The sequence below is a fragment of the Dendropsophus ebraccatus genome, chromosome 8 (assembly GCF_027789765.1).
Source record: "Dendropsophus ebraccatus isolate aDenEbr1 chromosome 8, aDenEbr1.pat, whole genome shotgun sequence".
NCBI classification, from domain to species: Eukaryota; Metazoa; Chordata; class Amphibia; order Anura; family Hylidae; genus Dendropsophus; species Dendropsophus ebraccatus.
In genome coordinates this window covers 120,501,115-120,528,315 of record NC_091461.1, presented here as the reverse complement: position 1 = coordinate 120,528,315, position 27,201 = coordinate 120,501,115, and the positions used below count along the sequence as shown (strand labels likewise).

The following is a 27,201-nucleotide window of genomic DNA, read 5'->3' as shown; positions in this document are numbered from 1 at the left end:
AATTACATTTTGTCATTTTATATTACTGGGTACATTCGGTTACATGGCATTTTTATATGGGTTATAAAACCTTGCTGTGATGTATATTCTTCAAAAGTGGTGATTTTGATTATGCCCGAACAGTAATGTTGGTAAAAGACGCCTGATTTGGTAATTTTCCATAGGACAATTTTAGCGAGATTCAAGACTAGGTATATAATTTTTTTTTTTTTCTCATGGGCTTTACAATGTTTTATGCTTTACCACGTTGTAGAGACCAATACAATTCAGTCTTTATATGGTAAGGGAATAAAATTGTACCATAGGACATGCCTGTTATAGGGTGGGTTCACACTACGGAATCCACACAGATACATTCCGGCAGATTCCATCGCTAGTACCCGCTCACGGCCGCGTGCCTCTTTGTCCGTGCCATAAACACCACTCTATGCACAGGCGGATTTCGCTGAAAGAATTGACATGTCAATTCTTTTGGCGGATAGTGGAATCGGATTCGGATCATGGATCAGATTTCAATCTGCATTCTCTTTCTTTCAAATCTACTATCAATTCTGTGGTGCCTTAGCACAGCATCACATGGTAACTAAAGCCTGGACAAGATAATAACCCTCATCTTTATATATCTTTAGGAAAACTAGGAGAAATGGGGGAAATTTATCATTCTCCACATGAGTGCAGAGTGACTAACATAACTGGTATATCATAATATCATGGCAGGACAGAGAGGGGTCACAACATGAGCACTCTCTATACCTTGCCACCAGCTGGGGACCATGACTTATAGCCAACATGGGCCAATTGTCCATGCTGGCTATTTAGGAATTTAGATGTCACTGTCAAAACTGACAGTGGCATTTAAATAGTGCTCAAATGACTTCATTGGTGGTCCAGTGGGGGGATCGGCTCCCTACGATGCGATTGAGAGAAGACGATCAGTTATACTTACAGCCCAGTTATACTTACAGCCCAGGGCTTCTGCGATGCTCCAACACTGTCCCGGCTTGTCAATTGCTACAGGCTGCCTTCAGCACCCCAAGCTCATTAACACTTTATGGGTGGCTTCTTGTCAAGGCGCCCTTCTAAAAGGGATTGTGCAAAGCAGGGATCCCCTTTAAACATATAATACCAGTCTCAAGTACAATGTACAATGGGATCTCAGTAATTGTTTCGAGGTATATTATGGATTTGTAAGTCTATCTTTGTAACGAGCAAAGTGATGGATGTGCATTTCTCATGGGGTGAAAAGCTGCAATGAATAAAATCCTGTCTACAAAACCATCTCATAAAAAGTGCATCAAAAGTGCAAAAGTGCTTTTTATTTGCCTTTATACTTTTTGTGTGTTCACTAAGGTGCCTCAATGTAAGAAATTCACATAAAAAATGCCTGTGTTCTTTTGAGGTGCTCCTTATAAACTTCTTGTTCCCAATCAGAGCTATCTCAGTAATTCACAGGGATTCCTAAGCGCCAGCTATATATCTCTATGCCGAGATTGACCCAGGCTGCTATCAAATGATACACAGATATGGTTTCTGTTTTACAGAACTATGAAAAGTAGTTCGCTTGAATCAGACAAAATGCAAACAAAAAGAAGTGTATTTTTAAAGGGATTTTCCAAGACTTTGCAATTGGTGGCCAATCCACAGGATTGGAAATCAATTGCTGATCGGTGGGGTACCGATACCTGGTACTCCTCAAATCAACTGTCCAGCACCCCATAAGATTAAGGGGGGTGATTAAAACTTTTATTAGGGGAGGGGATTTTTTATTAATAAAAACACTGTAACTTTTAGTCCCCCTGGGGGATTTTTAGTAGTACTGCAGTGATCTCCCATAGAGATGACTGCAGTATACTTAATACAGTTACACATAGACCCCTCTCTGAACACCCCCACCCGCATCAGGACGTACAGATACCTGCTGATGCGAAAAGGGGTAAAGGACTCTCAGAGGAGAGTGGCTACAAAGAGCATGTCCCTGTTTCAGTCAGACCCAACATATCCCAGCAGTAAACAGTTAGCTATTCAATTCACATTGTGTAATACTTTTTTTCACCTCTGGTGGTGCTATAGAAGAATTAAACACTTAAACGTTGTCCAAATAACGGTCATTATTTCCACGAATAAAGGCTGTTATTGGGCACAAAATGATGGCCGTCCAAAAACAACCGTCATAAGCCAAAAATAAACTGTGTGTGGTCGTGGCCTCTAACTAATGGTTCCACTATCCTATGATCAGTATTTTATTGAAGAGCCCTTCACTGTCTGAATGGAATTATCCGGATTTTCTTCTTTCCTTACTAGCATGGTACGGTATCTCCCTTTTCCACCTCCCCGGTCGTTTGTTGCCAGATCGATGGCCATATGCAACATATTTGAGTCGGTAACATTTAGCAAACAATAAACAGACTCTATTTTTGGGTCACCGAGCAGATTTGTTGGTGCGTAGAGTGATATTTTTATACCGCCTTTTGATCAGGTATGCTTTTGCACCTACACATGTACACAGTTTGCTTTTCGTTTTCTCAAAACATCAGAATTTTTTTTAGCACAGCGTATGGTGTACATCTGCCACTTATTTTAATCTAAATCAAAGCTAGCAAAGGGCCGGATATATTCATATGTAGCTATATGGTTTGCTGTCCTTAACCCCTGTGCTGTATTGATGGATCATGTAAGTACAGCTAGCTGCCCTCCCTCACCTCACAGCTCGCTAAAACAGAATTTAACAGGAGATAAGAAGTCTGTGCCCCACAGCGTCTGCCATTTCCTTTAAAAATGTTGAACTTTATTTGATCCATGGCCCGGGGCAGACTGGCAGCTTCTTGGCTGTAGGGTGAGCAAAAATGTATTTTTCATTTGGAAGTAGCTGCAACCCATAGACTATTACTGCCTGTTTGTTTTGTTTTTATAGGAGCGAAAAAAAAAGAAAAGACTGTAAAATTAGTTCCAGGACTGCAGACGTCCTCTTTTATTTTACGATAGACTCCCCATGCAAAGACGTAAGGTGTCCATAGACTTGAAATAATTATCATGTTTCTGATCATGAAAATCCCCAGCCATTAAAGTAGTATCCCCTCCCATAAAGGGGTATTATTGCCAGGATATATCATCACTTTATGATCAGAGAGGGCCGCAACTTGTGCATGCCCAAGTCCAATTGTTTGTTATTTGTATACTGGTGGCTAAAGAAGATGGGTTCAGTGGTAGAGAGTCCTGGCTCGCATGGATACAGCGATAGGCACTCATCTCTATAATCGGTAGGGATCTCACTTTTGGGATCAGTGACTGTGTGTGAGGAACTTACCTGACTGCGCTCCAGAGACGTCTTCTTCTTTGGCTGGAGCGCAGCACAGCCTTCCCACCTGGGGCTGCGCGATGTCACGGATACCGGAAGGTGTCCCTTGTTACCAGGGACGCCGCGGGCTCCAGTGACGGACGGCCGCTCAGCTGAATGACATCTGCCACTCAGCCTGCAGCTCAGCAGCTGTAATGAATCAGGACTCAATGGATCAATGATGTTCTGGTCCAGGCTCCTGGTCCTACATATAGTGTGCCAGCAGTCTGTAATTCCCGGCTGGCGATTAGGCTTTATACCATGTTCCCAGCTCCCCCTGTCTATTCCTGCAATCCCTGTTACTAACCCCTCTGTTTGCTACTCGTTACCTGACCTCCCGCTTGATTATTGACTATCCGTTTGCTTCCTGAATCTGTACTGCGTAGTCCGTTTAGTTCTGACCTGCCTTGTCGACTCTCCCATATTGTGTTTGTCTGGCTGTCTTGTTCAGTGTTACACATATTTAGTGTAGGGCATGCTTTGTTGTTGTCCGCGGCCGCCTGGGGCAGACTGAGGCAAGTAGGTAGGGACAGTGGGTGGGTTTAGATTCAGGGCCCACTGTCTAGTCTTGTCTCATACCTCCCATCCTGACACTGTGAGGCTATGTTCACACACAGTATTTTTGCTCGGTATTGTGTTCAGAATTTCTCAACCAAAACAAAGGTGAAAACACAGAAAGGCTATGTTCGCACACTGTTGTGAGTGGATGGCTGTCGTTTAATGGGAAATAATTGGCTTTATTTTAAAACTATTGCCCCGTTATTTGCCATTAAATAATGGCCATCCACTCAATTTCAACAGTGTGCTAACATAGCCTTTCTGGGTTTTCAATCCACTCCTGGTTTTGGTTGCAAAATACTGAGCAAAAATACTGTGTGGGAACATAGACTAAAGATGTAGGGAAGTTTTTCCTGCATGGCAGCGCTCCTGGCCACTTGTCTGTGCATGGTTCTATTCACTTGAATAGGGCAAATTCATGTTCTGTGGACAACCAGGTATCCAGGGGCTTCTGTGCAGAGATAAACAGAGATAAACAGTGTTGCATCCCCTTCATTCCCATGATCAGTGGAGGTCATAGACATTGGGTTGATAATGATGCATCCCAAAAGTGCTTTTGTATTGACTGTCTGTTTTAAATTACAAGTTTTAAAGTAACCTTAGTAACACACGGATGGGCAAGGTTGCCAAAGATGACAGCCAGTACATATCCTTTTTGTCCACTAGGGCACTCGTGTCAGTACTTTATTGGTACGGACAGAGTTACTTGCATAGCACTAGTGTGCTACTGATCATAAAATGGTAAAAATATCTTCATTTCATGTTTTATTCTGATTGGACGATCAACCATGGTAGTTTTGTCAAGAAAGGGGGAAATTGGACGGAGCACCCTTGGTGGGAATCCAGGTGCATGTCCCCTAGGGGGGTTCAGTCCGTGTTATCCCCACAGGAATGTAGATTGTATAGAAACATAGCACGCTTGATAAGGGCTGAGATACACAGCTGAAAATTTGCACTTATACAGAGATATACAGCTGAAACGTTGGACTTGTGATATGCAATAAACCTCCGGGCCCCAGATTTCCTCTAATAGGCCATAGGTATTCTCATTTGACACTGGACGTCTGTTGTTCGTTAAAACCAAGTACTGAATATAGTTGGAGAGATAACAAGCAAGTGTGCATGGAGCCTTGAGCTAATCCAATTCATTTGCACAATTGGGTTACAGAAGCCATTATATTTTAACGCCTCCTCAACATGTTGTACACGCTCTGATGAAATCCATATTACATGTCAGAAACCAAGGACCATTAGTCGTTGATAATGACTCGGGTGATATGGCTCCTACACCAGAGTGCTGAATCTGTGCGTCCAGATGTTACGTCCTAATGTAAACCAATTGTGACAGTGCTGTATGTTTCCGAGTTTCCATACAATTTATTTCAGATTCACTTCATGTACATGTTCCTGCTAGCTTACTGGATAAAGAACGGTGGGAGCCGCTATAGAGGGTGAAGGGGGAGCTCTTTCATCCGAAACTGGTGTGTGCTGCATGGGTCATAAAGACCTTAGTATAATAAATGGCCGGTGGCTGTATAATAAATTTTGCATTGGGACCAGGAGGTTCAAGTTGTGTTTCTGACCATTAGATATAGTTATATGAGATATATATAAAGTGTAACTGTCATGTAAGTGTCACTTTTTAGAAATCAATAAGTATCAATAATACAAGCCATTTTAAGAAACTCTGTAATAGGTTTTATTAAGCAAAAAAGCATCTTTTTGTAGAGGGGGATGTGTGAGCAGGGAGAGGAGAAAAGACAGCACATCACACATCATACATCATCCTGCAATCTTCTCTCACCAAGCTCCCAGATAAGCTCTGATGTTCCTGACCTGAGAATGCAGCGTTTTATGTGCCCAGGGCTGTTTGTCTGCTCTTCCTGCTCACTCATCCCCTTCACAGATTTTAATGGACTTAGCAAAACCTGTCTTGTATATTTAAATATTTTAAATCATAGTTACAGTTTAAATGCTTCCTGTTGAAGTGAATAGGAGGCTGCAGTACACGTGCATTGCTGCTACACAGGGAATGGAGCCATCTCCTTCCAGCATCTTTCTCACTGTAGTGCGGGCAACAAACAGATGATCGGCAGCGAAGCCAGGTGTCCTCACCCTGATCATCAACTATTGATAGCCTGTCCTGTGAATAGGCTGTCAATGGTTTTATCTCGGACAAAAGTCTGAGCACTCACAAAACTGCTGTAGGCAATTGTTCTCCTGTATACTAAGGGCCCTATTCCACTGGACGATTATCGTTTGCATATCATTAACGATTAACGATCGCAAACGACCACTATTGCGAAAGACCTGAAAACGTTCACTCATTTCCATTGAACGATAATCGTTACTTATGATCGTAATTGCGATCGTTTTTTCTTCGCTATTTATTCGCTATTGCATTCGTATCTATTGCGAACGACCGAACGATGTCTTATTCAACGCGAACGATTTGCGAACGAGCAACGATAAAAATAGGTCCAGGTCTTATAAAGCGATCAACGATTTCTCGTTCGGTCGTTAATCGTTAACTGCATTTCAACCGAACGATTATCGTTTAGATTCGAACGATTTAACGATAATCTGAACGATAATCGTCCAGTGGAATAGGGCCCTAAGACCTTAGCCTAACGCAATAAAACAAGAAGTTTTGTATTTTTGGTGAATGCCGTGGCTGTAAATTTCTCATTGTAATCTGGTGTATTGCTTGAGCTACAGAGCACCGTCAGAGACAGTGAGCTTTTTACCTATTTCTACAAGAATAGAAGCGGGTCAGTGCCAGTCCATTTGCAAATGTTTAGTTGTGGACAGGCAATATTCCCCATTGTGTTATCCCAGTTTTGTCCCCTGATGAACCTGTTACCATCCAGGGGAAACACGTTGGAAAAGTTTTATACATACTTTGGTGTGGAGGACATTTGTCAGTGAATTGGCGTTGTCTGTCCAATCTTCCCTTTTGTTGGTCTGACACCACTTGTAATCTGTATTTTGCGTTCATTTGGACCATAACATCTTATTCTATGTCTGTTTTTTAATGCGTCGTAAAAGAAAATTACATTTTAGTTATGGTGCTGTGCTTCAGTGATTGTCTACTATTATTTACATAGTGATATGTTTCTGCATAGACTCTATTTGTCTTGATTGTCATATATCTCCCCCCTTAAAGCATACTACATGGTATATATCTTTTTGTGGCAGCCATCAATATAGAAAATGAATCAGCCTTCGCTTACTGCCAGAATGCATGGTCAAAGAGCACATTGTAGGCATACATCAGGCCCTACTACCCATAATACATTCTTTGTATACTGTATACCAGGAGAATTCCTTGATGTAAATGTCAACTATAGGGCAAAAGAAATGTGAACATTGCCTTATAATGTCAGTGTGCAAAATTTCTTTTAGATTGGTTTACGCCAGCTCTGTGAATGGTTGTTAGCTGGCCGACCAAATTGCTTTTGCCATTTAGATACACTTGTTAGCCAAGACGAATGACACCGAAGCGCTATATACATATATATATATATATATATATATTGTCTACATCTAAAGAATGTTCTGCACCAGTTTTCTACATTTATTTGTTATTATTATTTTTAAGAAAATAGGAGTTATATTTGGTTTAATCTATTGTCCTACCACTTTCCTACCCAATCCCATTAAAGGGGTACTCTGGCGAATATCTTATTCTTTCAAATCAAAGTTATACAAATTTGTTATTTACTTCTATTTAAAAATCTCCAGTCTTCCGGTACATATCAGCTGCTGTATATCCTGCAGAAAGTGGTGTATTCTTTCCAGTCTGACACAGTGCTCTCTGCTGCCACCTCTTCCATGTCAGGAACTGTCTAGAGCAGCAGCAAATCCCTATAGGAAAACCCCTCCTGCTCTGGGCAGTTCCTGACATGGACAAAGGTGGCAGCAGAGAGCACTGTGTCAGACTGGAGAGAACCCATCACTTCCTGCATGACGTACAGCAGCTGCTAAGTACTGGAAGACTGGAGATTTTTAAATGGAAGTAAATGACAAATCTATGTAACCTTCTGAAACCAGTTGATTTTGAAGCAAAAGATTTATGCTGGAGTTCCTCTTTAAGATGTTTTTGTTCTTGCCCCATGAGCAGGTATAGGCAGGGGCTACACAATCCCAGCATACTGTACAGTAGCGCCTTTTAATATCCCATCTTTTTTATTGTTGTTTGTAATAACATAGCCTCTTGTCGATTACATTTTAAATGGCCTATACTGTAGTGGTATGAGCAGCCGGTGACACAATACATCTCATTCTTTCATTGCATCTATTTATGTAACACATTTATTGCCAATTTAGAGGTTTACTGCACTCTCCTGTCACACTTGACACAGCACAGAATTAGCACGTATACTTTAACATTTATATGGCCTTTTCTTCAGCAAACGCATTACCTACAGGGATAGAATCACCGGGCTGTGAGAGCTATTATTGATTAATTATAGTTATAGATATTCAAGCGAGAAGAAAAAGTTACTGTTCTGTTTTAGGCTATTGGAATAGTCACACTGCTGTAATAGAAAATAACAGTACAGCGGCTTCACCTCTGTTAGGGTATTTTTCCAGTGACATTTAGTATCTTCAGTTCACACAACACCTCATCATATTCCTGGTGCTGTACTTACTGGGCGCCAAGGTCATGGTATCATGAGCAGCATAGCACCCAGCCAAGTGAATGACTGACGAACGGAATAAGTGTAGGAAGCCACAGAAGCTACAAAGAACAGCAGGTACTGCTGTCATTTTTAAAGGAGTCCCTGCTCCTGTACAGTAAGCAGCCATGTAGGGTGCATCTCTGCTTACTGTCTGGCCAATGGAGGTAAATGGTAATGACACTCATTGCCGCTTACTTATACAGGTTGGGCGAGGAGGAACTGAGATCATCACCTGCCACCATGCCCTTTGTCCCCTACCGCCAGTTGTAGAGCTGCACACAGTCTGCCATTATTCAATTGTCTGCAGCCATACCGTGTGCTGTCCCTGCTGTGCTGTACGAGTGTGCTGTGGTGATCTCCCCCTGGTGGCAGGAAGCCACCATACCGTACCCACTGTCCCTGCTGTGCTGTGTTGAGCTCCCCCTGGTGGCCGGAAGCCGCCATACTGTATTCTCTATCCTTGCTGTGCATGTGACATGTGAATTCTTCTTCATGGGAAAATAAGACATCTCCTGAAAATAAGACCTGGCGGTAATACTCTCAAAAATGTTTCTGAGCACCCCCCTACTCTGGAACCGGATTTGAGGACAACAGATCCCAGCGCTGCAGCCAAAGAGGTAGGTGCATGTTGTTGTGTTTAGCTATCTCCTCCCTGGCTCTTTTTTTTTTAAAAAAAAGGGCCAACCCCGGACTTCTCCTTTAAACAAAGGTGAAATGTCTCCTAAAATATGCACCATGCATTAATCCCCATTCATTCCATATGGGGCTCTGGACATTGCCATAGAGAATGAATAGGTCTGGTTGCTAACTCGTGGTGCTAATTTTCTTCCCAACCTTGGAATCTTTGACCTGTATTGTTGAATCAGCAGTTCAGACTTCGACTCCGGATATGAATTATTATGGGGATCGGTTGTGGGGATGCTGAGCTCTGTGGTGTTAGGTATAACTTTTCTTAGCAGTATGACTCTCACAAGACAAAAAAAATTGGCAGGGTAACCGTTCTCTCTCTGTTGATTTTATTGAATGGCCGGTTTTATTGTAACTTATCTCCACCTGCTTGTTGTTTCCTTTTTATTCAAAAATCCTAGCTTTAAAAAAAAAGCTTAAGCTGACCTTGGTGTAAATGGCATTGGGGGAAATTAAATATAAGGAGATTTAAACTTCATTTTTTACCAGTACAAATTATTAATGCAAGTCCAAAAGTTACTTTACAATTGCAGGCCATTTGAGGGGATTTTGCATTCATAAGTCAGTGACTGAATGAATAGTCTCCCTATGTGAGCAAACGCTGAACTTTTACCACTGAACAATTTTTGCAGCCTTAATAACAAAATGGCTGCGGCTTATTGCTGCCGGTCAGCGTGCGGCTCTAAAGTGCTCATTATTTGCATACGGACTGCAATATTGATGCTATATAGTTGTCCTTTTTTGTTACAATTGGAGCAGAGATCAATTTGTTATTTAACTCTTTCTCTTGTGCGGCGTAACTTGCTGAGTTTCCCTCAGTCCTTAGAATAACATTATATAGCCATGTGACCTATCCACCTAGGGCATCTAAAGGGTCTGAAAGTGGGAAATTGAATAGAGCCGGTGGTGAAACTTTCCTGCATTAATACAGAATGTAGTCTTACTACAGTATATTACATCTTACATAGACCCTGAGATTCCCCTCCATGGTCCTCAGCTGTTTTTACTCTCTACAGCGGGGCAGGACCAGAGCTGGGCTGTTTGCCAGCAGTACTCACAACTGGACTTCCTTTCCCTTACTTCCCTGGTCAATCACAGAACAGCACTAACCTTTTTTTTTACTAGGACATGGCAGAATGCTGGAGAAAGTGCACTGGACTGAACAGGCTGGCACTGTGGGGAGTTATACAGTACACAACTATAGATGGTACATGGAGGGTAAAAACATTACTGATGCACTGGGTTTCTTAGGTGCTATATGGACACAAAGGAAACAAACAACATTAGAAGCAAGGAAAGGTAACAGCCCTATAAGCAGCCCTGTCCTAAGCAGTGAACTGCTAAATAGAAAGCTGAGATTACATTCAGAATGTACTTACCTGTTCTGTCCACCAGCACTCCACTTTTGCTCTCTCTCTAACTTTCGAGGAGGTGGGTAGGAAGTTGCAATCATAGTGTCTGGACAAAGCCACACCCGCTGACGATGGCCAAACCCTTAACAATGTCGATACAACATTGACAACAGGGAAAAATGTGGTTTCGCTCACATATAATGATTCTGACTTGCTACCTGCCCACTCTTGTCTCAGAAGGTGGAGAGGGTAGAGCGCTGGGTAGCAGAACAGGTAAGACCTTGTCTGCTCCCTGGACAACCCCTAAAGGGGAACAATCAGCAGGCTAGACAAACCTAACCTGTTTTTAGCCCCCTAATGCGCAAAGGACGCCAAGGAGGAAAGTATGTCTCACCCTTCTCCTCGGCACCTTTCCTGTGCAGTTAGTAGTTGAATGCACTTTCTGGAGCACCCTTAGGAACACAGCCCCCCCCCCCTTTTTCTCTAACTACAATATGGGGACATATTTTCTCTAACTACAATATGGGGACATGCAAACTATTTTGGTCTCTGTAGAACCTACTGTAGCCACCTGATTTGCTCCATAAAGGAGCCCACTGAGGCTCTGTCGCCCAAGGGCCCACAGAAACTTGGAGCCGGCTGAACTCCAGACGCATGTCACTTCCTTCATAACATGGTGATGTCACTTCCTCAATAAGATAGTGATGCCACTTCCTGGATAACATGGTGATGCCACTTCCTGGATAACATGGTGATGTCACTTCCTGGATAACATGGTGATGTCACTTCCTGGATAACATGGTGATGTCACTTCCTGGATAACATGGTGATTTCACTTCCTGGATAACATGGTGATTTCACTTCCTGGATAACATGGTGATGTCACTTCCTGGACAGCTGTGGCTGCTGGAGAGGATGATAGCAGAGGGACACTGAGGAACACAAAGAACTGGAGGGACACTAAGCATCCCTTTGCCATCATCCTCTCCAGTAGCCACAGCCAGCACAGCTCTAGGAGTCGGGTTGTGACATCACCATTTTATTAAGGAAGTGACATCACCATGTTATCCAGGAAGTGACATCACTATGTTATCCAGGAAGTGACATCACCATGTTATCCGGGAAGTGACATCACCATGTTATCCAGGAAGTGACATCACCATGTTGTCCAGGAAGTGACATTACCATGTTATCCAGGAAGTGACATCACCATGTTATCCAGGAAGTGACATCACCATGTTATCCAGGAAATGACATCACCATGTTATCCAGGAAGTGACATCACCACGTTATCCAGGAAGTGACATCACCACGTTATCCAGGAAGTGACATCACCATTTTATCCAGGAAGTGACATCACCATGTTATCCAGGAAGTGACATCACCATGTTATCCAGGAAGCGAAGCCTTGATGCAGTAGTAAGTGCAGGGAAAAAAGCACTTTATAAGCATTTCTCGTAATAAGTGTATATTGGGGATTTGTATGACTTTTGGGGGGCAATACAATACTTTCATAAAAATTTTCGCTGGACTTCTTTAAGCATCACAGTGCTGTCAATGGGGGGGGGGATGGTCAGAAAAGCTAACAAAGTCCCCTTGATAGGCCGGTTACATGGGCACAACTTGAGTTCTGAAAGCCCTTGTTTGTGCTGTGATTTTCCGGAGTATTCCTGTTGTATCCCCTGTGCCGGTTACTGTACTGTATTATTTTCTCTGAAATATTACACTCTCTCTGCTTACTCTCAGTTGACTCATAAACTTCATCCTCAGTGGTATTAATTCCAATAATGAATCCTTCCCAGACTACAATTACTGTAAAAAATCGGAGTGAGCGGCACGACTGACGAAGCAATATTGTAAACATATTGGCAGGAAATGTGGAGTAAACACAGATTTACAGGGAATATTAATATAATTTAATTCTACATTGCTTGAAGTTTTGATTTAAGCATGTCAAAACTTCTGTATTTATGTGACTAAAAGATGAATATAAAATGGGAATGTATTTGGCACCTTAATAATACGAATACTTATAAGTGACAGCTTGTCATGTAAGCTGACATATTCTGCCGGAGTATTCTATTAAAACTCCTCGAGTATTACTATTTAATTTTTGAAGGGAGCGTCCCCCTCTCTTCTACACGTTTTAACATTTGTATCGGAAAATCGGAGACTAACTGTAATATATGCAAACGAAAGTTGTTAGTTTGTGTCTGAAATTGAAGGATTGGAGATGTAGCCGTATCTTTGTCTGTAGCAAAATAAATTGTAACCAAGAACTTATTTAGGTTAGGCTCTGCAAGGGGTATAATAAAGAGGTTAAAGGGGTACTCTGGCAAAAAAAAAAATTAAATCAACTTCTATTAAAAAATCTGCTGCTTTATGTCCTGCAAGAAGTGGTGTTTTTGTTTCAGTGTGACACAGTGTTCTCTGCTGCCACCTGTGTCCATGTCAGGAACTGTCCAGAGCAGGAGAGGTTTTCTATGGGGATTTGCTGCTGCTCTGGACAGTTCCTGACATGGACAGAGGTGGCAGCAGAGAGCACTGTGTCAGACTTGAAAGAAGACACTACTTCCTGCAGGACATACAGCAGCTGATAAGTACTGGAAGACTGGAGATTTTTTTTAATAGAAGTAAATTACAAATCTCTGGCAGTTTCAGGCAGAAAGAATTTTTATTTTGGTAAACCACCCCTTTAAGAAATCAAAATGCGTTGCATCAACTGAATGCAAGGTATCATGGGGATCATGTTGATACAAAACTATATTTTGTGATTTACATATGCAAATAGAATTCACCTATGCACACTACTTTTTCTACACTTCTGTATATATATTCTTTATTTCTCCATAGACCCAGCTGGAACTATGTAAACATTAAGAATTTATTTGAAAATGTGAGAAAAAGAAGTGTGTATAAGTTAATTAAATTTGCATATGCAAATCACCAAAGTCCGCTCTGTATTGATATAGAGCCTGGCAGGCAGATTTCAGCTCTGAAGACTATGCAGAATTGTGAATGCAGCTTAATAATATTGTTTAAAAAAAAAAAAAAGTAACATTCCAAAGGGTGACCCATGTACTATTTAGGGTAGTGATTTCCCTATGATGGTTTTCATGACCAAAAATAGTTGTGTTGTTCGGCAAAGATTTTGCCATATTACAGCTCAGCAAGGTCCCCATATAGCCTATGCTTTTGTCAGCTGTACCTACTACTCGCATCGGTTAGGCCATTGATGCAGGGTATGTGGGGCTCTCCTGACCGACTGATGCTATTGGTGGAGATATGGTTGGGCTTGATGGAAAATCACCACCTGATCCCCTTGGTCTGGGAAAGATGATCCTAACCCCATCTCCTAACTGACTGCTGAACATCATTTGGCCATAAGTAGATATGGGGGAACTTGCTAAAAGTTCAGGTTGGCATGAACCCGAACAATCGGCATCTGAATTCTGCTTGGAGTAGCCCGAGGGCTGCCTGGAAAACATGGATACAGCCATAGGCTTTATCCACGTTTTCCAGGAAGTCCTCGGGCTGTATCTAGATTTCCAGGCAGTCCTCGGGCTGTATATGTTTTTTACAGGCAGTCCTTGGGCTGTATCTAGGTTTTCCAGGCAGCCCTTGGGCTGTATCTATGTTTTCCAGGCAGTCCTCGGGCTTTATCTATGTTTTCCAGGCAGTCCTCGGGCTGTGTATATGTTTTCCAGGCAGTGCTCGGGCTGTATCTATGTTTTACAGGCAGTCCTCGGGCTGTGTATATGTTTTCCAGGCAGTGCTCGGGCTGTATCTATGTTTTTCAGGCAGTCCTCGGGCATATGCACCTCTGGCCATATGTTATTGATGGTGTTGATGACCTTTTGTTCACATGTCAGATTTGTTGCAGAAATCTCTGGAAATGTCAGTTTCATTTATCTGAATGGGTTTTTCCATGGATAAAAGGGACAGTGGCTCCATAGCAGGTGGCTCCATAGCATGATGCCTATAATGCCTCTAGGGGAATACATCCGCTATAAGGAGCCTGATGGAACATGCTACACTTTTTTTCTGATTTTGTCTCAATTATTTTTTAATTCTCATTTTATTAAAAGATTATAAAACAATGCAGGTAGGCCCAAACAAATGGGAGAATGAGGCACATAATAAAAACCCAACAAGATTCTGAAGAGCCAATATATAAAATAAGGGAAGGTTATAGAAAAAAAGAAGGAAAAGTGAAAGAAAGAGAGAAGAGAGAAGAAGAGAGGGAAAAAGAAGAGGGCGGTGGGCGGCTTCACCTGTAGTAATGAAGACTAGTTTTCAGCGAACCTGTCAAACTATTCAGGATCGACAATGTTCTCTGAACCGGAACCCAGTGGCTACAGAAGTAGGATGCAGCTCTACGTCCTCTAGGAAAATAAGGATACAGCCTAAGGCTATGTTCACATTTGGTAAGAGACCGGCCGTTCCGTGACCCAGCCGGGTCACGGAGCGGACGGTCTCAGAAAAGATCATCCCGGACGGTACTGCAGTACCGCCCGGATGATCTTTAGCGCCTCTGAGCATCCGTGTGCGCCCGCATCAGAACTCTCCACTGAACATAATAGAGCGTGCAGCCGGAGTCGCTCACTCCATTGTGTGAACTGACAGGGTTTTCTGTGGCTGCTAGTCAGTGAATAGTGGCCGCAGAAAACTGATATTTCAGTTTCTCGTGGCGCTGCTAGGGATCCCGGACAGAGTGTATACCATGTGTATACACTCCAGACGGGATTCCCTCAGCCTGCAGCACTACGCAGGTAGAAATCATGGCCGTTGTAACAACGGCTGTGATTTTTGCGGAACTTACGTAGTGTGAACATAGCCTAAGGGCTATGGCTGTACCCATGCTTTCCAGGACTCTTTAGGGCTACATCCAACTTCTTCAGCCAGAGGGAATCAGGCTCGTAGAACATTGCCAATCCTGAACAGTTTGACAGATCCGCTCAACACTAATGAAGACATCAGGGATTTGTATTTGTCAGTATCCATATATTGTAACCAGTAAAACCACGTATGTTAAAATCGGCCATACTGGTCATGAAGTTGCTCCATTAGGGTCTTTCTTTTAAAACCCTAAAACAAGAGAAACGTTGTATCCAGTCTTGTCTGTATTGTCTGTGCTGCGCAGTGTAATATCGGGACGTTTCCATCTGTCAGATGTTTTTCCCGTTATCAGATTTCCAATAATAATTCTAAGAGACAAGTCTTGCTGTGAATATAGGATTCTCTTTTTAATAAATTCTGATAAATATCGTTCTTCCTTTTCATATATTAAAGTGAGGCCGCTCTGACAGACATACTGTTTTGCTGTAGTAAAGCTAATATTACTTTTTCAATTTTACGATGGAAATACACTAGTAAAAAAGAAGGGCCTGAATATTGATTTATTCATATGACTGTGCTGTTTGTTTATTACAGGTAATGGAATTGGAAATGAAACGGCCATGTCCCGGAATGTCAGCAAACTCGTCGTTTCACCTCCTGGCTTTAATGGGCAACCGAAAAGGGGGCACTTAATATTTGATGCCTGCTTTGAAAGTGGTAAGTGGGATAAAAGTATTAACCTTATCAACTCTGCTTCATTACGGGATAATAGTTATATAGTAAGATCTGACTAAGCTACATGGCCTACTCAGTGCCTGGCATAAGAACTGTTCTAAGGTTCTATCCATGGGATAAGAAAAACTAGGTGATCGGAGGGGTTTGATCCTAAGCCGATCACTAGAACAGAGGAGAAATGTCCACTTGCAATTAACCCATTTAGGACCAAGGACATAACTGTACGTCTATTTTTGTGGTGAATTCATGATCATGGACATACAGTTACATCCTCAGATGACCCATTCCATCTGTGGTGGGTCCTTTCTGTTAATGATAGCTGGGTACCCGCTACAACTGCCGGGACCCGAGCCAAGCTCGGATCCAGGCAGCTAACCCTATGGATGCTGCTGCAGTAAGTGCAATCGTAGCATCTATAGGGCAAAACAGAGGGAGAATTCTCTCTCTGTTCACCATCGGGGCTGTGAGATCGCTTAGTTATGGTAGCACTATGATATGGTTCGCTATGGCTATTCTGAGGCCTCCAGTGTCATAGCTACGGTGGCAGATTAGGCTCATCAGCAATGCTTATGTCAGATACGATACATTGCAGTGCAGACCAGGCAATCTGATGGTTACGTCCCCATGGTCAGACAGTAAAATAAAGTAAAAATGTAAAACAAAAAACAAAAAAAAACAACCTCTAAATAAAGTAAATAAATAAAGTAAAATACATGATTAAACCTGCACAGTGACCACAGGAAAATCTCAGAATCTTTAGCATAAGTTATAGCATCACAGAGCTCTGACGGCATAAAGGGAGACAAGTCAGATTGTCAGATTTAAAAAATGGGCTTTGGTCCTTAAGGCCAAAATCGTCCCGGTCCTGAATGGCTTAATGGCGTAGACCATGGGTCTCCAAACTGCAGCCCTTCTGCTGTTGCAATACTACATTTCCCTTCATGCCTGGAAAACCAAATCCAAAGCTTTAGCTGTCCGGACAGGATGGGAATAGTGGTTTTGCAACAGCTGGAGGGCCGCAGATTGGAGGCCCATGATGTAAATCGTGCATGCTGGAGTGGACCACACATGGAGTGGACCGCACATGACCGTGCGCCATTCATTGTCCAAAGTTTAGGAGCTGAAAATTACGGAGCATCACTCCATAGACTACGAATGGAGCGCTGGCCAAGAATGTATGGTCCACTCCTTTCTTTGCAGTGGAAATTTCCTTCCTGTCGATCCCCTAGTTATCCCTACCAGTATATCTGTAGATGCCCCTCTGTAACATTTTACTGATCCGGCGTGTAGGTCTGTAACAAGCTCCATTGCCGCATGCTTATCCCCGGGTGGCACCGGCGGTCTGTAATGGTTTTATTGACATATTTGCTCTTTCCTGGTGCAGTATACAATATATAAATCAGCAGTAAATGATGTGACAGCTTCTTTTTCTTGTAAGGATAAGAGGCTGGGTGTATTTCACTCCAAGAGCAATCCTCTCTTAATACACTTCCTACATTAACATTCCAAGTCTCTGTCTTCTTGTCAAACAGATGGATTTGTTCTGTTACAGCCTTGCAGAGTGAGATGTCTGGCTCTTGTGTTCTTATTTAAACTGATTATTTAGTAATTAGATAGCTCGGCTGTAAACTGCGTTTTTTTTTTTTTTTCTTGCGTGCGACCTGACTTAAACAGGCGTTGGTAAAAGTATTGTTGCCGCACTCGCTTCTCAGCGAGTAAACTTTTCTGCCGTTCATTGACGTCGTCGTCTGAATTTCCAAATACACTGGAGTGAGTATTGCAGAGACAGATGATATTTAGTCGGGGTATGTGCACCTTTTCATTTGTTTTAAAAATAAAAGACGTGAAGTGATATTGTCCGTCCTCCCCCTTTCCATATCAGGAGTTCTCAGCACTATTCTTCAGCTTCATATCTTACTGTATAAAGGATTTCTTCGTGGTCTCGCCCCTCAGAAATGCATGTTATTGTTGGTGGACAGTGTCACATGAGCAGGGCTTCATGGGCGTCCTGCCCCATATCCCTGCCTACATCAGCGCTTTAGACCCCTGCCCTCATGGACACTTAGGCCTGCATCATCAGAATGGGCCAACCTAGAGGCTGGATCAGTGGGGGTCAGGTCTAAGCCTCTAGGTTGCCCCCATTCCGATGATGCCACTGAGGGGCGAAGCTTAGGAGGTGATGACGTCACAGAGTGGGGTGGGGCAGGTACTATGTCGAGCACGAGAACCAAATCTTACGAACCAAGATTCATTTTGTCCTTTTCAAATAGTTCAATTCAGTTCTGAATCAAACTTTTTGCAAAGTTTGAAATGGGTTTATAAATATGGCAGCCACACACAAGGGTATACTCACCTTTCTGCACTCCCCCGGTGTCCTCCTACAGGTCTCCGGTGCCCCTCATTGATTGTAGCTGCCTCCAGCCCATTTAGCCAATTACTGCTTGAGAGTGGGCAGAGCTCCGGCCAGTGAGTGGCAGCGGAACCGGAGGCTGGAGGAAGATGACAACTGGGGAGAGCAGAGAGGTAAGTATTGATGAGTGAACTTTGCGAACTGCACTAAAACAGCTAAATGCTTTCAATCATTTAGCTGTTTTAGTGCAGAGTGTTTAAGGTTCGCTTTGGACGAACCTAAACTTTACTTCCTAAATCCTCCCCATTGTGTCCTGGCATCATGTGGATGTTCCTGTGACACCGATCACCTACCTGACCATTGTACACACCAGGCCCCCAATTTATGACAGCCAGAAGATCAGCAAAATAATGTTCCACCCATACTGCAGGAATGAGGAACATGATCAGGGTGCGAAAGTGGATTTAAATTTCCTGCACCTCAATCTGATTGATCATCCAGATTCTGAGGGATGTGCAAGAATAACAAGGTTTTTTTTTTTTTAAATCTATTCTAAATTTTTTTATTTTTAACTTCAGATTCATTCGAAATAAGAAGAAAATATATCTATACCGCCGTATAAAATCAGAGGTTTACTGAATTTCAGTATGACCCCTTGGATTTTTTGGGGTAGTGGTCAAATTGTGACAGTGTTAAAGACCAAAAACTAACTGCAAAAATTAACCCCATTGATTGCCAAAATGAGGCAGGAAAAGCATTGCAAAAATCTCCTCTCTTTATCTTTAAAGGGGCACTCCAGCGTTTTCCTTTAAATCAACTAGTGTAAGAAAGTTATACAGATTTGTAATTTATTTCTATTTAAAAATCTCCAGTCTTCCAGTACTTATCAGCTGCTGTATGTCCTGCAGGATGTGGTGTATTCTTTCCAGTGTGACACAGTGCTCTCTGCTGCCACCTCTGTCCATGTCAGGAACTGTCCAGAGCAGGAGAGGTTTTCTATGGGGATTTGCTGCTGCTCTGGACAGTTCCTGACATGGACAGAGGTGGCAGCAGAGAACACTGTGTCAAACTGGAGAGAATATACCACTTTCTACAGGACATACAGCAGCTGATAAGTACTGAAAGACTGGTGATTTTTATATAGAAGTAAATTACAAATCTATAGAACTTTCTGACACCAGCTGATTTATTTATTTCTGTACTTTTTATGTTGAGAAATGGTCACAAAACGTTTTTCCTGCATTGATCTAAACTGTATTTTACCATAAGTCTAAACACAAAAAGAGAGCGGCTTTAACTCCTGTTTGCCAGAGGCCTGCAATGTATTGCTCAGCGTGTTGCTGGCACCGCGGTAGGCAGAAGATTAAACACATAATCCGATGCTACGGACCCACAGCAGTGCTTTCTACAGCTGTATTTCCTTCATTTCCTATGCTCATATAATGCACATCTGTGAACATGGTTACCCCATAGATGAGTGCGGACGTGATGTGCTGGATATAAGGTAAGGAGAACACACACTGACTCCACAGACGCCACTTTGCAGCAGTTCTCCATAGTGGGGTGGATGTTATGTTATAGAGAATGTGTTTTACCAAATGTTATTCATACATTACATAAGAAAATTATTTGGACAGCTTGTAAAGCTATTTGTCACATTTTGTTGCTGAAAACTAGTTAAACCTTATGTAAAAAAAAAAGTTTTTACGTGATGTGTCTCTTCATACCATTAAAATTGAAACAGAACAATTTCATTCTTAAAGTGAATGTACCATCAGGCTGGGGCTGAAGCACTGGAGGCAGGCCCATCCAACAACAGTGGGAGGAAACCCCCGCCCCTCTATGACGCGGCTCCATTAGAATCAATGGAGCTGGATCAGAGAGGGGTGGGGGTTCCTCCCACTGGGGTGGCTCGGCCTGCCTCCAGTGCTTCAGCCTGATGGTACATTCACTTTAAGAAGAAGGGGTCCAGATCATGACCAAATCACAATTGTAAAAAACTGCCTTATCTTGCCTTTGTAAAGTAGTACACATTGTGGAGACATCCCATATGCCTGACTAGGACTATATGCAATCTCTTTTCTGTTCATCTACTTTAAGGCCATGTTCACACTGTGCCAGGTCACGGAATCGCCAGTGTCAGAAAAGATCAACTTGGCCGGTACTGCAGTGTCGGGCCGATGATCTTTACTGCCACTGTATTCGGATGCGGGCGCATCCGTGCGCGCCTGCATCCGAATTCCCTGCTGCACACAGTGGAGTGTTCGGCTGGAGCCGCGCGCTCCATTGTGTGAACTGACAGGGTTTTCTGTAGCCACTATTCATTGAATAGCGGCCGCAGAAAACTGACATGTCAGTTTCTTGCGGCGCCGCTAGGGATCCTGGCCAGAGTGTATACTATGTGTATACACTCCGGCCGGGATTCTACAAAACATACATTGTGAGAACATAACCTAAGGGTGTTAAACTCGTGGCCCTCCAGCTCCAGAAGAATCTGCTGCTGATTGGTCATAGGAACATGGTAACATAGTTAATAAAGTTGAAAAAAGACAAGAGTCCATCAAGTTCAACCTACAGAAACCCTTTTGTGTTGATCCAGAAGAAGAAAAAAAACCCCTATTAGGCAGATGCCAATTGCCGAATCACAAGGAGAATAATTCCTTCCCAACTCCAAAATGGCAACCAGAAAAATCCCTGGATTAGTGTATCACCAGAAATCTATTGCCCATAATTTGTAATTTTATATTTTTTCAAGAAAAGCCTCCAGGCCTCCTTATTTATTGAATCAGCCATGTGGCAGAGAGTTCCATAGTCTCACTGCTCATACAGTAAAAAATCAGCGTCTCTGCACACATAATGGATTCCCCCTTGTCATGGTTACAGACCTAGGTAAGGCCTTTGTGTCACTACAAAGACCTCTGTACTGCCCATTGATATAATTGTACACTGTGATCAGATCGCCCCTAAAATGTCTTTTTTTTCTAAACGCAATAGCCCCAAGCTTGATAACCTGTCCTGGTCCTGTAACCCCCTCATTCCCTCCTCAGCACCCGGTACAGTTCATCCATATCCTTCTTATACACAGGTGCCCATTGCTGTAGACAGTATATAGCATGTGTGGTCTGACCAGTGATTTATAAATAGGCAAAACTATGTTCTCATCTTTAGCATCTCGGCCTCTTGTGATGCCTCCCATGATGTTATTAGCCTTGGCAGCTGCTGCCTGGCTCTGATCACTATAGAAGAGTTTACTGTCCACCAATACCCCCAAATACTTTTCAGAAACAGTTTTACCCAGTGTTTTATTATTTAGCACATAACTGTGCTCATTATTACTACGGCCCAAGTGCATAACCTTACATTTATCCACATTAAACTTAGGCCTTATGCACACGTTCAGTAATTTTTTCTGCTCCTGAAACAACCCGCTAAAATTTACGGATTGGACATCCGTATTGCATCCGTATTGCATCCGTATTTCCGTAAATCCATTTTTACTACTCCAATGCTTTTCAATGCACTTCATCCGTATTTTTTTACGGAAATACGGATGCCAACATGTTACAATCCATAAACAATCCGTAAACAATTGATTTCAATGAGAGGATCCGTAAAAAAAATCAGGGTCCGCACCGCACCTAATAGGACACGTCCTTTTTTTTTTTAGGATTGATTTTCATCCATTTCTGCTACTGATAGTGTGAATAGCCCAATAGACATCAATGTGCACTAACTCGGATCCGTAAATTACGGAACGTGTGCATAAGGCCTTAATTTGCCATTTTTTGCCCAAGCCTCCAGCTTCTCCAAATTCCTCTGTAATATGATATTATTCTCTGCAAAAATGGAGGTTCTGCTCTGAAGCCCCTCTTCAAGGTCATTAATAAATATATTTTAAAAAGAAGTGGACCCAATACTGACCCCTGTGGTACCCCACTAATAATTGTGACCCAATCTGAATATTTTCCATCAATGAACACCCTCTGTTTTCTATCACTTAGCCAGTTCCTTATCCATTTACATATATTTTCCCATCATCCCAGCATCCTTATTTTGTAGACTAACCTTTCATGCGGCATAATATCAAATGCCTTTGAAAAGTCCAGTTTGACAGGACCGATCCCTCATAAATCCATGCTGGTGCTGTGTTATAAGATTATTTTCACTAAGATACCCCAGTATAGCATCTCTTATATATTATACTCCTGTATAGCATCTCTTACAAAACACTCAAATACTTCACCCACTATAGATGTTAGACTTACAGGCCTATAGTTTCCTGGATCAATTTTTGACCCCTTCTTGAATACTGGTACCACATTAGCTCTGTTCCAGTCTTTTGGAACAATCCCTGTCATTATAGAATCTTCTAATATTAGGAATAAGGGTCTGTCTAAGGGCCCTATTACACCAACAGATTAAAAGCAACCCAACCCTCCCACTTTGGGAGGAAAAAAATTGCATCTTATAAAGTAAAAAATACAGTAAATATATATAAAACGAGCATAAATATCAATGTATAAATTCATATATGAGACCAAGTAGATGGTGAACACGAGGCAGGTTAACAAATGACAATGAAGAACAGGGGTTGGTAACAATAGCGTAATGAATTGTAGTCTTGGATGAAATATTATGCCGGCGTGGGTATAGAGAATTGCTAATAATACAATGCTGTAGAGGATATGGAATTAACCAGTGACTAATTACCACCTTGTGCTCTTGGTTTACATTCAGAATTACAGTGAATGGAAATGCAATTATAATTCTCCTATTGTTTTACTATAAATGTGATACAAAATCTTCCAGCTGCAATTCGCTAAACACACACCATATATTATCCTGCCGCTATGGCACGATAACAGGCGAGCGTAAGATCTACCGATTGGGGAAATGCGGCTCCTGGATAGATAGGATTCCTCTGAATAGCTTCTCCTGCCTTTTATTTTATCTGCACTGAATATTTTTCTAAATGCACCGAGATAATCCCATATACGTCTGCCGGAGGTGTCTTTTTTTTCTTCTGACATAAAAGGCGACGGAATCATTTCTGTTTTCAGAGGTTTTTAAACGATATGGCCTAATTTTCATGTATTAAGTGACATATCGACGTTTTTTAAAAATAATTCTACCTACAAAAGCGTCCGGCTCATAAATGTGGTTATTACCTGACTTTCAACAGTAAGTACATAAAATTGCTATTTCCAAAGAGTGTAAAGTATAAGTAGGTTGACTTTATAGACGGCCAAGAGTGCAAAATGAGTTTAGTATAATTAGCTTACGAGAGAAGCGATTATTTGTGCATTTAGAGTGCTGCGTTCTGTAGTTCATTCCCATCATAGGAAGTCGCCTTAGAATAATACTCTATGTGAGATGGAAATGCAGAGTGCAGCATAGGAGAATAGTCCATAGTTTTACTAAAATAGCGCTGCAATTGTCCACTGGCTGTATCTGGTATTGCAGCCCAGTTCACTTGTTTGGGGTTGTATTGGTATAGCAGATGCAGTCTATATACAAGAGGAAAATGCAGACCTTACGCTGTACCAAAATCTGTACTACCGGACGAAACCCCCTCCCCGCCCCAAACCGCCAATACTATTTTGTCATCTTCATCAAGGCAATTCAGCCCTAGGGCATGCTGAAGAAAAAGAAAGGCGGGGAGAGAGGTGCCGAAAGCCTTGGGTGCAGTCTAGGCCCTGCCTCACTGACACCGCTCCACCAAAATAAAACTTGTTAGCCTGAATACCGGCCCCAGGACACAGGGAGACCCCTGGACTGTACATGCCTTAATGAAGATGAAGATAACAAAACGGTACCTGCGGGTTTGGGTGGTCTGTCCAGCGGCAGAGATCTGCTTTAAAGGGAGTCTGTCATTGAATGCATAAAACATGAAAACATACAGAATAAGGCCATGTTCACACAACGTAAGTTCCGTACTAATCACGGCCGTTGTTGCAACGGCTGTGATTTGTATGGAACCTACGTTGTGCTGCAGGCCGAGGGAATCACGGCTGGAGTGTATGCACATGGTTTACACTCCATCCGGGATCCCTAGCGACGCCGCAGAAAACTGACTTGTCAGTTTTCTGTGGCCGCTATTCATTGAATAGCGGCCGCAGAAAACCCTGTCAGTGCACACTATGGAGCGTGCAGCATAATGTGCAGTAGGGAGTTCTGATTGGGGCGAGCACGGATGCGCCCACATCAGAACTCAGCGGCGCTAGAGATCATCCGGCCGGTACTGCAGTACCGGCCGGGATGATCTTTTCTGAGGTCTTATACTACGTGTGAACATAGCCTCAGACTGGCCAACATAGGACCAAAGTATCCTCTGGTGTCCCTACCTATAAGGTTTAGTCATTGACAACCGCTTTAAAGCTGCAATTAGAACATGTTATTTTTTGCTGGGGTCCTTCACTTGTTTTGTTGTTTTACAAATTCCTCATTAGTACTAATGAACTAATGATATGGACAGAATCAGAACAGTCTTGTAAAGACTAGTGTTGAGTGGAGAGGCCAAACTGTTTGGTTTGGTGAAGTTCTCAGAACCTGAATGCCTATGGCTATACCCATGTTTTCCAGGACTCCCTAGGGCGGCAACCAACCTCTGCAGCCGTGGGAATTTAAATGCCGAGCATTCAATGTCAAAGAATGTTCCCAAACCTGAACAGTTCCGTCTCTCTGCCCAACACTAGAAGGACACATATTCAAGGGCAAAGTTAGCTAAGCCCAACCATGTTGGCAGGACTGGCCAACAACTATAGTTCTCCCTAATGATCATTTCAGGGGGAAGAAAGGTCAGGCATGTTTCAGTGCTCAATCCTTTTTCCAAAGGGAGTAAGGGTTCTAATAGACATAGCAATTTTTAAAAATTAACCATTGCAAACAAGAGCTACCTTAAATCGATCACCATATTACACAGAACAACAGTCTTTAGTTACGGTCGCTACTACAGTCATTACTACAATCTGATTCCAGTGAATAAATGAACCATGTGGAATTGCACTGAACAAATGTGGAATCGAAGCGAACGATTATTGAACGGTAAACAATGATTTTAGGTTAGTCATATTCATATTGTAAGTTGCCCATATGCAAAGTCAACAAAATCCACCGACTTTGGTGGAACGGCACAATTTTATGTGTATATGGGTATTCCCACACTCCCCATACAGATGATGTTGGGGGTAGTAAAGATTGGACATCTTGGATTTCAGTGCACAATCCCTTCTCATTGAGAACACACACACTTGGCTGAATAGACTATGCATGTACATTTGGAGGATGGGAGGAATAGCTGTCGGCCAAACATCTTTTGAAGGTCTATAGCACGGATGGGGACCCTTTGGCCCTCCAGCTGTTGCAAAACTACAAAGCTTTGGCTAAAGCTTTGGCTGTCCAGGCATGATGGGAATCTTAGTTTTGCAACAGCTGGAGGGACAAAGGTTTCCCATCCCTGGTCTATAGTACGACTTCCTTTGATGATGCCAAATCAGTGATGAACTAGTGGGAACCCTTGCAATAAGTTACCCATCAGGAGGCCAGAAGGAATAAGCAAGACTTCCAGAATGGCATCATAGTAGGGCAGGGCTTAAAGTGCAGACTGTTTCCTGGGAATTCCTGGGGATTCGGGAAGCCATTAACCATCTATATTTGCACACGACTCAGCGTTTCATTTCCCGTCTTCAGAATCAAGTGCAGCATAATACATGCATCACTGGAAAAAAAACAAATATGGCATCTATGTGGCTATAAACACCTGTGAGAAAGACCAATTTTCTACGTAATTCCATGCGAAAATAATGCAGATTGAGTCAGAGCCTCATTTTTGTCACTTTGTGTCCCCTGATTAATGACCCCCTCCGGTTTATTTCAGCTGTTTGCCTTGCTGAATTGTCCTTGGTTGTGAAATTGCTTTCTTGTATCCCAACAGCAGAATGTTTTTACAGCACGGCAGGGGAATATGGAGATAAATCTTGACTGTCAACAAGATGTTGTTCCTTTGTACTGGATTTCAGAGAGTAGGTCTGTATTACCGTACATCCATAGCAGCCTATTCATATCTGCACAAGATGAGCACAGAGATTTTTTTTTATTTTTTTTTATTTGATTTGCGCCCTTGTCTGTCTGGACTTTTTATCAGATTTTATTCTCATTTACAGCGTATGGGAATAATCTTCAGGCTGACAGAGTGTGCTATTCTCAATGCTTTTAAAGAAAGAACATAACAGCATTTTCCTTGTATATATTTACAAGCTGAATAATATCCATAGAAAGAATGAATCTCTCTTGACTTGTCATACGACAACTAAAATTAAAGAAAGCCTCACAAGGGAGATGAAGTCTCTCCTGTCGTACTACCACCAGTTTCTTTAAAAAATACTTACCGTGTTGTTCTTTTTAGGGTTGAGGACCAACTGGGGTTTTAATGGTATTGGATTAGGGATATATTCCCTAATCAGAAAGAAGACAGGTATAAAGGTGCTTAGGTTAAAGTAACTCATTTTGCAGGTCCATCATCAGCCTAAAGGGTATGGTGGCCTTCCGACTCCATGGGAAAAAACGTCGGGCATGGTGGATTTTTAATGCCACTTATCTGAGAGAGTTAGGGTCTCTTTTATATGGGCTGGTGGGCTCCAGATGATGAGCAGCAATCCCTGT

The 27,201-nt window shown here is 42.4% G+C and overlaps 1 protein-coding gene across 1 annotated transcript in view; it reads left to right on the top strand.

Moving 5' to 3' along the window:
* The window catches only part of AGBL4 (AGBL carboxypeptidase 4), a 642,192-nt gene that overhangs the window by 45,954 nt on the left and 569,037 nt on the right, over positions 1 to 27,201 (top strand). Inside the window, exon 2 of the mRNA XM_069981925.1 lies at positions 16,050 to 16,172. Coding sequence (XP_069838026.1) covers positions 16,050 to 16,172 — 123 coding nt within the window. The remainder of the gene's footprint in view (positions 1 to 16,049; positions 16,173 to 27,201) is intronic.